The sequence below is a fragment of the Pieris napi genome, chromosome 2, assembly GCF_905475465.1.
Source record: "Pieris napi chromosome 2, ilPieNapi1.2, whole genome shotgun sequence".
NCBI classification, from domain to species: Eukaryota; Metazoa; Arthropoda; class Insecta; order Lepidoptera; family Pieridae; genus Pieris; species Pieris napi.
The window spans coordinates 644,262-657,887 of NC_062235.1; the positions used below are offsets into that span (position 1 = coordinate 644,262).

General features: G+C 33.3%; 2 protein-coding genes across 15 annotated transcripts in view; one reads left to right on the forward strand and one right to left on the reverse strand.

Moving 5' to 3' along the window:
• The window catches only part of LOC125056004 (transient receptor potential cation channel trpm), a 182,158-nt gene that overhangs the window by 41,277 nt on the left and 127,255 nt on the right, over positions 1-13,626 (reverse strand). For all 13 annotated transcript variants that reach the window (XM_047658880.1, XM_047658821.1, XM_047658837.1 and 10 more), the window contains 2 exons: positions 8,864-9,000; positions 3,145-3,301 (listed from right to left, as the gene is read on the reverse strand). In XM_047658880.1, coding sequence (XP_047514836.1) covers positions 3,145-3,301; positions 8,864-9,000 — 294 coding nt within the window. The remainder of the gene's footprint in view (positions 1-3,144; positions 3,302-8,863; positions 9,001-13,626) is intronic.
• On the forward strand, positions 8,100-13,622 carry LOC125056065. 2 transcript variants are annotated; one of them, XM_047658946.1, is made up of 3 exons: positions 8,100-8,526; positions 11,599-11,785; positions 12,027-12,181. In XM_047658946.1, exons 1-3 carry the CDS (start codon positions 8,155-8,157, stop codon positions 12,140-12,142), a joined length of 675 nt encoding a protein of 224 aa, XP_047514902.1. In that variant the 5' UTR covers positions 8,100-8,154; the 3' UTR covers positions 12,143-12,181. The 2 variants fall into 2 exon arrangements, with proteins under 2 accessions (XP_047514902.1, XP_047514891.1); XM_047658935.1 differs by lacking the exon at positions 12,027-12,181 and adding an exon at positions 13,460-13,622 and having other exon boundaries at positions 8,102-8,526.

Consider the following 13,626-nt stretch of genomic DNA (forward strand, 5'->3'; position numbering starts at 1 on the left):
GAGATTACTGTTATATTATTTTTAACATAAAGAATAAATACACATGATTATTTGTAAGCTAGCTAAAGGTATATCATATTAAGGTATAAAATTATATTATATTTTTATAGTGTGTTTTCTTTCGATATCGTGAAACTTAATATATTATAGCATAGCTATTTGAGATCTATGAAGGAACACAAGATCGCATGAGCTACATCTGGCCTTATATCTGTCGGACCTCTGATAATCCGAGCTTTAAACTATGGTTAAACCTAACCGCCAAGTTCTACTCTGACGCAGTAGGATTATACAAGTCTGAAGTTAATCGCAGTCAGGCGTTATTTACGCTCCTTCTATATTCTCTGAAGACGTGTGGGAGCAAAATTGTGTAGTAACTTTAACTTGGTACACAAAGTTAAATGGGTATACCGACAAAGAGCTAGTGTGATAGGATCTGACACGACACATCAAGGCGTAGGTACTTTGCCTTTACAGGTAGGATAGGATATTTCCGACATAAATTATTTGTTATGTAATCACATTATGGTAACTAAAACATAATTTTAATCAGTTAAATGTTCTTGTAATACGAAATAGAAAAAGTATTTGTGTATGTAAGTAATAAAATATGTTATTTTATAAATTTATATTATTAAATATAGACTTTCAAAAATTCGTCATAATTACGATTTTAGGTTTAGAAGAATTAAACAACTAGTACTTTGTTTGCGCAAATTTTGCCTTCTTGGGGTTCGCACGGCATTCTATCCCGGGCTTAAGACCATAAGATGCTACGTTATCTCTGAGTAACTTCGCCTATATTTATTTCTTGAATCTATCTAGTGGTCGCCTGATTGTTTGAGTATTGTTTATTACTATTTAATGTGTTAAATATATTTTTTTAACACCATTTAAGTTCTTGCTTCTTTTTATTTTTGCAACTAACTGATTCTCTAACGTTGTGCTTAGAGAACGGACTATAAACCTGCCTCACCATCACTATTTAGATGAAACATTGGCTGAGCTTTGCTGAGCAAGAGACAGCTAAACTTTAGAGTATTTACTTTTATTTATATGACCATACGGTCCATACCTGTGGAAAAATTTTTGGTGTTTGGAATGCCCACTGTACAGTCAAGCCGGAATCGCCCGCAACTTACTATTAATATTTTTATTAACCCGTGTCTATATTAAAAAAATGAAACCCGTTTTCCGTTGTCACGACATAACATGAAAACGGCTTGACCGATTTGTCTGATACTTTTTTTATAATATTCCTTGAAGTACGAGGATTCTTACGGAGAGAAAAATTAAAAAAAAATGAGTGAAAAAGTCTAAAACAACACTTTTCTATATTCCCATACAAAATATTCGTAATAATATTTAAAGGCAATTTGAACTTTAATACCATATCATAAAGTTCAAGTGTTAGTGGAGGGGTTCCGGGAAGGTAAATTTTTATTTATGTCAAACATAATGTATTTGTTGTATTATCAACTTTCTTTTTTTATCTTACTAGCTAGACCGGTGTCCCGAATAGCAGAACGATGTTCGCCAGGCCAGCTAGTAAAGTAATAAAAATAAATTTATCGAAAGCTTAATATCCGCTTCTAGACACAATTGTCTCCAAAATTTACACACATAAAAACCTATATACAAAACTGTTTGCTTAACGCGCGGAGGTTGGAAAGTTGCCAATTTGGCAGATGATTTTTACCCCTAAATACAGATAAAAAGTTATTTACAAAAATCGTTGTTACGTGCGATCGAAGCCAGTTTAATATGTCTATTTTAAAGTGATTCTTTTTTATGATTTACAATTATAATACGGAAAACAATCCATTTTTACATATGTAATAAAGGAGTAAATAATAAAAAATCTTGAATATCCAAATTCCTCTGTTCCTGAAACATTCCCGTTATTAACTTCCGATAAAAGATGGTTGTAATAAGTTTCTTTTGTCTGTAGCCATTGAAGCTGAAGACAAAAGACTCATTTCACCTTTAAATCAGTTTTTGTTGAAGATTCAGTCGGAAAATTACTTTATGAACTAGCTGATACCCACGATTCATCTGCGTATTATGACTTTCTGCAAATCTATATATATTTAAGGCTTTTTAAGAAAATATAAAAATTGTTGACATCACAGGAGACCGAAGAGCTGGCAGCTACCTTGGACAAAGAATTAGTCTAGCTATTCAAAGGGGGAACGCTGCCAGTATCTTCGGAACCTTGCCTAAAGGGACTCCTTTTAATAATATATTTTAGTTTTTATATTTTAAGGTTAGTTATTGTCTTTATTGTTCTTTTCTTTGTATTTACAAGCTAGGTTAAATTATCATCTATATATATCCTATTTTTGCAAAGAATCTTTCAATTTTATACATCGCCTTGAAACTAGAAAGCTTGAAATGCAACACATAGATTTCACAAAAAAATTACTTTTCAATGACATTATAATTTTCAATAACGTAAAGGTAATTGGAGCTTTTAATGCATACAGATACAATTCCACAAAGAAACGAAGGAATTGGTACGCTCTTTTATAAAGGACCCTAAGTCGAATTGGTTCGGAAAATGTTCAGTGGGCAGGTGCATAGTGGTGGTACGCGGCAAAAACTGCCATAAAAACGTTCAGTTATGAAACGACGGACGTCGAAGTGATGGTTGGAATTTCGTATTCTGCCGACCGATGATGAAATTTAGCTGCAGGTATTAAAAATAAAATAAATCAGTGGCTTACCCCTTTAAATCTTGCCCTCAGATTTCTGAATCTGTTTCATGATCATTTTTAAATCTAATAGGCAAGTAGGTGATCAGCCTTCAGTGCCTAACACACGCTGTCGACTTTTTGGGTCTAAAACATGTCGGTTTCCTCACGATGTTTTCCTTCGCTGTTCGAGCAAATGTTAAATGCGCACATAGAAAGAAAGTCCATTGGTGCACAGCCGGGGATCGAACTTACGACGAGGTATGAGAGTCGCACGCTGAAGCCACTAGGCCAAGCATTAGCTGCAGGATAACCCGAACAACTCCTCTGAACACTTTTCATTTCAAGGTGAAACTGAAATATTATATCGTACATGGGGCACACGTTCTACCTGATAATTTCCTGATTATGCATTTCCATACTAAGCAGGCACTGATCAAGTGGTACTCACTTGTGCACGAATGCTATGAGGTCAGCAGCTCGCCCACTTCCATCGCACACCACAACAGGAACTGGTGGTGTGTCAGTGACGTATTCGAGCACAGCGCGCACTGTGTTTGTTCCACCTTCTATTACTAAACACACGACTGGAGTAGACGAATGGGTATCTGGAACAATAAAATAGAATATTGTCTTTGATTCGAGTTTATAAAGCGGAATATTGCAGGAACTTTGTGGCAAAAGATGCGGTTAATATGGTTTTAATGAAAATCATAGTTTCATAACGTTATCCAACAACTTGTGGCAGCTCGCTGGCCAGGAGTGGTGAAAAGCACTTAAAACATGTTGATGTAATGTTATGTGATATATATATTTATGTTTAATATATGTTGTTTTATTGTTTTCTTTGTTGGTTAATAGTTAGCCTGAATTAACATGATTTTATTTATTTACACTTCGTTATCTTATACAAAAAAAAACAGGTTACATAAGTTGTAAGGCAACGGGCGGCCTTATCACTAACAAGCGATTTCTTCCAGGCAACCCTATGGAACCATAAAAAGAAACACCTACAGAGTGAAGTACATAAATAATTAACAATAACTCAAACTTAAAATAGCATATAACACTACTTATAACTAAAATAAAGTAAAATCTAAAACAATATTATGTATAAACAAAAATGTAAAAGCTAATCCAGAGTTGACTGAGTCACAATTAATATTTATAAGTAATAACTAATTACGAGGCAGAAGAAAAATGATAGGTATTTGTACCAAACCTTCTTTTTTTAAAATTAAGATGAAAACGGGCAGGAGGTTCATTTGATGTTAAGTGATACCGCCTTTGGGCACTCACATTGCCAGAGGGCTCGCAATAGCGTTGCCGGCCTTTTGCCAAAATCTAATTATTTAAGTACCTGATTATATGTATGTGAAGATTTTTTATTGGCCTCAAAAATATTCAAATTTAGTACATACACATTTCAGTTATAAACTGTATCTTCTTAATAATTATACATATGTATATACAAATGTGGACTATCTTTTTCTTCCAGTGTTTTCCATTTAATATCTGACGATTTAAACTATTTCATAAAATAACTATTATGTTATGACCATACGAAGTAGCGTTAACTCACGATAGCGGATGGGACGGTCTATATTCGGATCCGTTTGATTAATTAATAAAAGGGAGTACTTCGGCTTTTGTGCTTAACAATTCGAAATTATTGCTTTCCTCAGGAATCGAACGCAAAATCCGGAAAGGTTAACCTACAACATCAATACTAATATTTCTTTAAACAATTCAACGCAATTTACTTCGTATATGATCTAATTAGGAATGTCATTATAAAATTCAATTAGAATTATGCGGTAATTTAAACATTTTCGGCCAAAAATCTCGGCCAATTTTACATCCCCCAAGTGTATTCCGAATTCCATTCCATTTAATCTCCAATCTCCAACGTTAATAAATAAATTAACTAAATATTTTTATTTAATTATCAGCCGTACTCAGAGTCTAAGTCTCTAATGATAAATTAGGTATATAAACAACAGTGAAACTCAGCTATGGAGATTTGACTTCCGTCCATTATTAAACGATTAATATGTTTCCCTAATGATCAATGTGATAAACTGTGGTGGTGCGACAGACGTCGAGGTGAAATCCAGCTGCTGGTATTAATCCTAACAACTTCTCTGAACACTCTCTGATAAATGCGGTAGAAGATGTAGAGACTCCATATCTCTACTAAACGCCAAAGGAGCAAGAAAAAAACGATAAATTAAGATGTCCCATGCAAAATGGCAACTTAAATGTCTAAAAAGATACTGAATCATTATTTTTAGATGCAGTAGAATACTAAAAATTGGAGCTGTCTACAAGACATCAGTTCAAGAACAAGTAGAATAAGAATTAGTTCAAATGTACAGACAATGCAAAGTTATTAAAATTACTGTGAAAAAAAAAAAAACATCAATCTATATGTACAGGCGTTGAACACTATCCGCGCAATCAATTTTATGTCTTGAAGATTTTCGTTTTATCGTAAAAAAGCCATAAAATTGCATTTTTTATGTCGAAGGTAAAGGTGTGTTCAAATTTTATCTATGGTGTTTTATAGGGGTGTTAATGAATAAATGTTTTTTTACTACTACTGTAAACCTTTCTTTTTAATGGCCACCACAAAATTTAATACCTTTATTATAATATTATATAAGTATTATAAAGATACCTCGTATGTGAAAGCGTATTTTTAATACAAAATAAATCAGTGGCGCTACGTTTCTAGGTCTGGGTCGGATTCTGTATCGGTTTCATGATCATTTGTCTAATAGACGAGTAGAATGCCTTCTGTGCCTGACGCATGCCGTCGACTTTTTGGTTTAAGGCAAGCCGGTTCTCTAACGATGTTTTTTCCTGCACCGTTCGAGCGTATGTTAAATGCGTACATATAAGGAAATTCCATTATTGCACAGCCGGGGATCAAACTTACGAACTTAGGGACGGGCGTCATTCATTTCATTTAATTTTGAGTGAAATCAGTTTTATTTTACAGAATAAAAATTTTAGCTTCGGGGGGAACACTTAAATGCAAAATTTTGACTAGTAGAGGCGTTCCCACATTGCCCCCACAACTTTTGCTAGCAGAGAATGCATTTCTACAAAGTATTTTTTTTGCTTTTAAGAATATTTTCCTTCTTTACCATTTGATCGACCATATTTCTGTGCAATTTATTGACTTATAAATTAGCGATACAAAAACACACATTTTAAAGTCCTTCTTTAAGATATTTTTAATCTGTTGTTTAATGATTTTACTAAAGTTGGTGTGAGCTGTGATCGCTAATTGCAGGCTGTTCAACTTGGCGTTCTAGTTGCTTCACCGCTCACGCTCAGTGTTGCAAAATCAAATTATTTTTGCAATTTCTCTTGAAATAATGTTTTAACAGGTTGTATTTGTTTGACTACAGTGCCACATACTTTTCTTGGCCGGCAAAAATCGATAGTACTGTCGCCATTTTGGTGCGTACAATAAATAATTTAATTATCTACCAAGATATAATAAAAAGTATTTATTTTTATTCCTTGCATTATTTATTACAATGGCAAAGTTTCAATTATCGAACGGTTCTGATTGCTAGGTATCTTAAAAGATATTATATAATAGTACAGGTAGTACCTATCATATCAGTTGTTCCTAAAGTTGTGTCACATTTTAAGCCTAGAACTGTATTATCTAGATACTAGTATACATTGTTTTAATAAGACATTTCAATAAATTATTCCCCTTATAATAGTTATTTTTTTGATTACTGGCAATACTAATATCCATGACAGCGACGCTCTTACCGGACAAGAAAAGTATGTGGCACTGTCGACGCAGTACGACCCTTAAAGTCAAACTCAGAACTGTCAAAAATAGTTCGTCTTTTACCACACGCGAGCTTACTTGACTGTAGTGTTTCCTGTCATTTGCGTTGGGTTGTTTATAGTTTAATTGCTTGGTTTAATTTTAACTATCAGGCACCTTCGCTTCACAACTTAAAACAATTACACTATACAATATTTAGTTAATATAGAGCCATTGAACCATAAAATAGTCGAAAGCATCAGTGAAATTCAGTGTTCCGTAAGAATTTCTCATCGCCACAATGGTCAAATCCCCTTTATAGCCGTTAAGACGGGATGATGTCCACCAGGAGCTTTTGTTTACTATTGTCACCCTTGAAATTGGATCTTTATGCCCCTTTAAAGGAAATCTTAAGGGACAAGGGATGACAATGAAAGCCGTATTAATATAGAAATTGCTTAATTATATAGAAATATAATTTTCTGACTGAATACACATTCTAGACAGAGTAATTATAATAAAGAATAGGACTGAATGAATTACTCTTTTCCTGTTATCCGACCTCAAGAGAGTGCTTAGCTGAACATAAATTGTATGACATGTGTATATAAAGAGTTAAACGAAACTGAAACCTATTTTGAGGGTAAAGACAAAGCGTACGATAAAATTTTTATCGAAAATAAACGTTATAATTATAATATTATACGTTAGTATCGCTCTCGAAGGCTGTATTTGTTAATCAAATCAATCAAATCTATATTGAATAATTAAAAAAATTCTAACAAAAAAGTTGTAAGGATTATTAAGTTATATATAAGGAGTCTAATATATATAACGCAACCTGCTTTAAAACCGAAATTCACGTAAACGATGTCGCGGGTATTAAACAGTCTACAATTCATTGATGAATGTAAATATGGACGATATTTCTTTATGTTAATACGAATTCTGTGAGTAAATATGAAAATAATTTCGCCAAAATCCAAGCTCAATTTCATGAAACATGTATAAATTACAGATAACGTAAATAAAGTATTTATTTTATATCCCAGCTTGTATGAATACTAGAAACAGTTTCGCTTAAATTTATCTACGTTTGAAATAGAAACGATATAATGTATTTAATGTGAGCAAATATTTCACACCACTAAATTCGACACAAATAATACGGTTTATTTGTACGTTTGGGAAACCTAGCTTATTTTAACGTACAATCATTTAATAATACTATTTTATTTAAAAAAATTAAAAGCTATATATTGTATATACAAGAACGTAAAAATTTCAAACTAGCAAATAAAAAAAAACAGTAGCAAACAGTAAAACAACTTAATTTTAACTTAAATCTCATTAAGAGCGCAATACACAAATTGACATTAATTAGGAAAATTGTTAATGATGGAAGATTATCTATATTTTCATTAATTAAATTTGCTAAATTTGTTATTGTTTGATTATAAAATTTGATCACTTAAAACTTAAAGTATTTGTTTTCTGAATTATTTTGTACGGAATAATAGTAACCGCACGTTGTATCAAGCAAATTGTACGGATCGAGCGTGTGTCGAGGAGAAGCATGGGAGGGGGCGGGGAGCCCTAAGCAAGGCCGAACCAAACGAGCAGTGACCCGCGCGTCGCGCGGCTTGACGAACGCAAAACAAAATGTCGGACGAAAAGCGAAGTAACTTAATATTCTCTAGGAATCTACTAAAACAATTTCTGCGTATGTATAAAGAATCGCCGTGTCTATGGGACCGTCGCAGTCCCGAGTACAAACAGAAGAAGAAAAGAGACGAAGCTATTTCTCGCTTGACGAAGTTGGTCAACGAATACGACGCAAAAGCAACAAGAGTGCATGTGTGTAGGAAAATTGAGAGTTTGCGATCGTGCGTACGACGGGAATATCTTAAGGTGCAGTATAGCTTACGTCACGCACAGAACCCGAATGAAGTGTACGAGCCATGTCTTTGGTATTATAACCTGTTATCTTTCGTATTCGAAGATACAGAGAACAAAAAGGTGCAATGGCAATCGGTAAGTATAGCAATGCGTTCTTACATCAAAATTTCTTAAACATTTTGTAGGTACCAAGACTGACAGTTTTAGCGTGCAACATCGATATTGTTTTTTCATTATTGGTAGCTGTCGGAACCTTGGAATCGCGTGGTACAAAATCATTGGAACAATCGCTATCGCTATTAGGAATTACTGAACCTCTGTGATTTTAAATGCCGCCGTAATCGGCGGCATTTAAAAAGCACTAGGCCAACACTGCTATTTTATCTAATATTAATTAGATAAAATACTTTAATATCTATTTATATAGGGTTTAATACTTACGGATAATGGCACAAAATATAAAAATACTTACACGGATGAAGTTTTTGTGCAGCGATGTACTTTTCTAGTTTTCGCCTTAATACGATCTCAGCTCCATATCTCCCCACTGAACCATTGTCCACAAGTAGGAAGTAGGCATGGCGGTTGTTCAGTACCGCCAGTTTCGATCTAAAAAAAAATAAGCATTGTTGGATAAGAACAATACAAATGGCGGTTGTTCCGTTTCATATCCTAAGTAAATCTAGACGCAATGTCATCACACAAAAGAAATTATTTTCTAAAAACTACATACTACGAAAGAACAACCGTCTAACTAATTTGTTAATCTGTTATCACTCACTCTGGGTTTGAATTCTCGTAGTAGTCTTAGTAAGTAGTCAGTACTAAAACCATCAGACTGATCTTTTACATAACTTAAAATTAAATAGACATCTCTGTCATACATAAAAAAGCGTGAAAAAACAATAGCTTTTTAATAAGAAGCAGCGACTGGAGGTATTTTCTTATATTTAATTTAAAAATCTGGCAGACAAAGGAAGAATTTGGAAATGCAAAGTTAAAAGTTCTTATTGCTATGGATCAACACAAATCCAATTCGTGCAATATATTATAGATGTTACGCTATTTGTCAGACACTAATCCACTTATTTTAGAAGTGATAACCAATTATTGTGATAAACAAAGTTCGTTCGGTAGTAGGCAACATTGTTTAAAAAAAACATTGGCGCTACAACCTTTTTAGGTCTCAGATTTCTGTATCTGTTTCATGATCATTAAATGATCATGAAACAGATACAGAAATTTTGTCAACTGTGCCTGACACACGCCGTCGACTTTTTGGGTCTAAGGCAAGCAGGTTTCCTCCTGATGTTTTCCTTTACCGTCTCAGCGAGTGTTAAATGAGCACATTGAAAGATCTCAGGGTTGAGAGTTGCACGATGAAGCACTAGGCCAACACTGCTCTTGGCAACATTCTTTGATAATTTGTTTTTTTTAATTTATTTTTTAGTCATTACTTATAATTAAATAAATAAGTAATCTTACAAAAAGCTGTTTTTCATAAAACTACAAAATTTGTAAAATGTCGGATATAGCTAGACGATATCGCCCGAAAATGCTACCTAAATCTGAAATAAACAATATGAAAACGAACTACTGAATCTGCGGCGGCCTGAATTTCTAAAGAACAAAACAGATATACAAGAAAATGTATTTTCGCTTCTCTATAAAGTATGTAGGCTTCGAGGTTGAGGTATCATTTTCGTGTTCGCAACGTCCCTTAGGAAATTATTATTATGCGATAATCCATTACAGCTTTCCACGGGAAAGGATTAATGATAAACTAAACTTGAAATGTTAGAAGAATGTCTTTTAATACTGTTAGGAAATAAAGATTTATTTATTAACGTAAGTTACAATTGATTATTTTTCGAATATAGGAGGTGATTAAATTCCTAAAGGCATGGTTATGGCTTTATTGCGTGCGAGAGTATTTAACCCATTTTGACAACAATTACAATTAACAGCTTCAAATTTTTTCCTACATATTTTGATCACTCGGTAATGGTGTACCATGCAATAATGTCCACCACATTATTGCATGGTACATGCTTGCTCTTTAACCCCATAGAAATTTATTAAACATCATGATTTGTGAAACATAGGTTTCTAATCGGTCTTCATTGGACATGTAAGTTTTATTTGCAAAAACATTTAAAAACAACAAAGAATTCAAACGTACGAGTTTCAGGAATCGAATCCTTAATACGACTAACTTATGTTCTTAAAATTTAATAAACCTTTTAAAACGTGCAAGCATTTTCAGTATTAAATAAACGTTAGAGATAAACGCCTAAAGTGCCTAAATAATTAGTACAAAGAGATTGGATTCACATATGAGAATCGGGATTTATTTCGGTCACGTTGCCTTATGGAATCACTGAAATGGACAATCGTTATTCTACGAGCATAGCAATGTTTCCCAGCAAATTGTATTTTTATACTAGCCTCAAGGCGTGGTTCGAATGTAGCAATATTAATAGAAAAGTATTTCTATAAGACCAGATACGTGGATAGAGGCATTTAGTGTGTAATTCAACATTTATTTTTATTTATTTATTCACAAAAGTACATGCACTATCCTTACAGTACTACGCTAATACGATAAATAAAATATATAATATATAATACTAAATACATCATATTATAAATAATATAAAAACATATAATGCTAACTTATATGTCGATACTGTCGAAGAATGGCTTGAAAGCCAATTGCACAATTGCCAAACATATTTATATATATAATATAATATATAATAAATATAATCTATAGTTGCAATATTTGTGAATATGTGAGCACCATGTATCAACATAAGAATTTAGTTATCTGCTGCATTGTTTTTTATAACACCATGCGTCTATTTTATTTTAGTATGGAAGTTTTTTGCCGTTCTAGGTACATGGTCTTCACATATAAGCGAAAATGTGGGCGTAAAATAATACAATTTGTCTCTCGTTATATTCCGATGACATATACACAATATGTAAAAACTATTTTAAAAGAGTAACTATGGACTTTCTTATCCATTCTGCTCCATATGCAGGGAAGGAAGAAGAAATGGGGCAACATGTTATTCTTTTTAAATACTTTTAACTTGTAATTTTGACTTTCAAAAGTGCCTTTTTAATAGGCCTATGTGAAATAAATTATTTGACTTTGGCTTTGATAGCCTTTCGTTACATAAGAAAATATACTATTTTCAGGAAAGTGAAGTGATAAAAGAAAGTCCGGAAGTCATAACATCTGATAATTATGAAGAATCACCAATTGTATATCCGAACTACACATCGGATTCCATTATCGAAGAACAGACCCCACAGAATTATTACCAGGATATTTACGATAAGAAAATACGTGGGGGAGAACTAAAGGATGAATATGACGCAATAGGTAATATATTTTTAATAAATGGTTTTTTTATGTAAGAGGGACCAAACGGGCAGGTGGCTTAACTGATGTTAAGCGATACCGCCGCTCATACACACTTTGCCAGGGGGCTCGCAAGTGCGTTGCCAGCCTATTTTGATTTTTTTAAATATCTCTCTGGAGATACTACTATCATGACGTAGTATCGTGGTTATCTGTATAGTAAGATCTGGCGTGAATAATTTTGCCTGCGCTACTTTTACAGCAGTGTATAACTTTGAGGATGACGAGTCTGGCTTAATCAGTATATCTCCAGGTCTCTCCTCAAGGTCCACGCGATCCTATGCCTTCTGTCTTGCCAATTACAATGAGCTTTTCTAGGTTCTCGTCGCCTGTACGCATTGTGTGACCAAAGTACGAAATGAAATAATTTTTTGTACTATATAATAGTTTTATCGGAAATTCAATAAACGTTTTAGATGGGTGGATTATTATTTTACACTTCAAATGTGTAACAGATATCCATAGTAATCACACCTTTAACGCGGTAGACCCGGACCACGTTTTAGAAAATCGCATTGTACGCGTCAATCCTTTTTTTTAATAATTCAAAAACTAGGAACACGAATTTACAAAAATTATTTTGTTTAATTTTATAACACAACTGGACTTGACAAATATGTATAAATTTCACTATACACGCTTTAGCGGGGAAATACCGCATTATACGGAGACGGAAATCGCATTATATTACAGTAAATATAGTCAATACATACAGACTAAGCAGCAATATATTATATATATGCCTATGACACCTTAGATATTAAAAAAAAAAAATTTTTACAGCTCTATCGTACTAAGTCATATTCCCTTTGAAACTTGCGTAGTTTCCTATTACATAAAAAAATAAAAAATAAAGTTTCGTTAGTATTTTATGGCAAATAAATTCTTCAAATCCTTCTCTCGTTCGGAAGCCATTCAAGTATGATAAGATAATTCAATATTTTCTTTCGGAATTTTCAGGACGATGGAATAACATTATCGGATATTGCCAATTGAATTGTAAAGTTGCTCGTTTCTAGATATGGAATTATTGTATTTTTTTTTAATAATCTTTTTAAGAATTTTTTGTACAAACTCATCTGGATACCCGGTTGTGACTTACTTGTCTGGTACGAAAAATTTATAAAACAGATTTAGTAATGTCTAGGAGACATTTACAGACTTGACTGATTATTATCTATACCTATATAAATAAAAGAAAGTCGTGTTAGTTACACTATTTATAACTCGAGAACGGCTGAACCGATTTCGCTGAAAATTGGTGGGGTAACTAAGAACCAGGAGACGGACATAGGACTTTTATCCTGTTTCCGTGGGACGTGACATAAAACGTGGTATAGCAAAACGCAACAAACAGAAAAAGAAAAAGCTATCAGTAAAAAACATTAGTCTAGTCGTTTATTTGTTAAAAATTGTAAAACAAAACGCAACTGACAGCTAAACGTAATATTATCTATGGTTAAGTATGATTGAAAATTTGACAGTTGGAAGTTTTGAAGTTGATCGGTTGATGTGTTTATTTCAAGTTTATATTAGCATATGATGCCGATATTATCATTGACAATGCCATGACTAAGATTTTAGATTTTATTAATGATTTTAGAAATTTTGCACGATATTTTCTTTGTCTTTCAGGAATCAACGTCGCAGCAAAGCTTCGCGCTCTTCCCGCTAACACAAGAATTTTGGCTGAGAAACTTATAAATGACGTCCTGTACCAGGCACAAACCGACTCCTTAAGTGCCTTTACAGTTTTGACATCCCCGGATCCAATTAAATCGGAAACTGTTATTTAAAATACT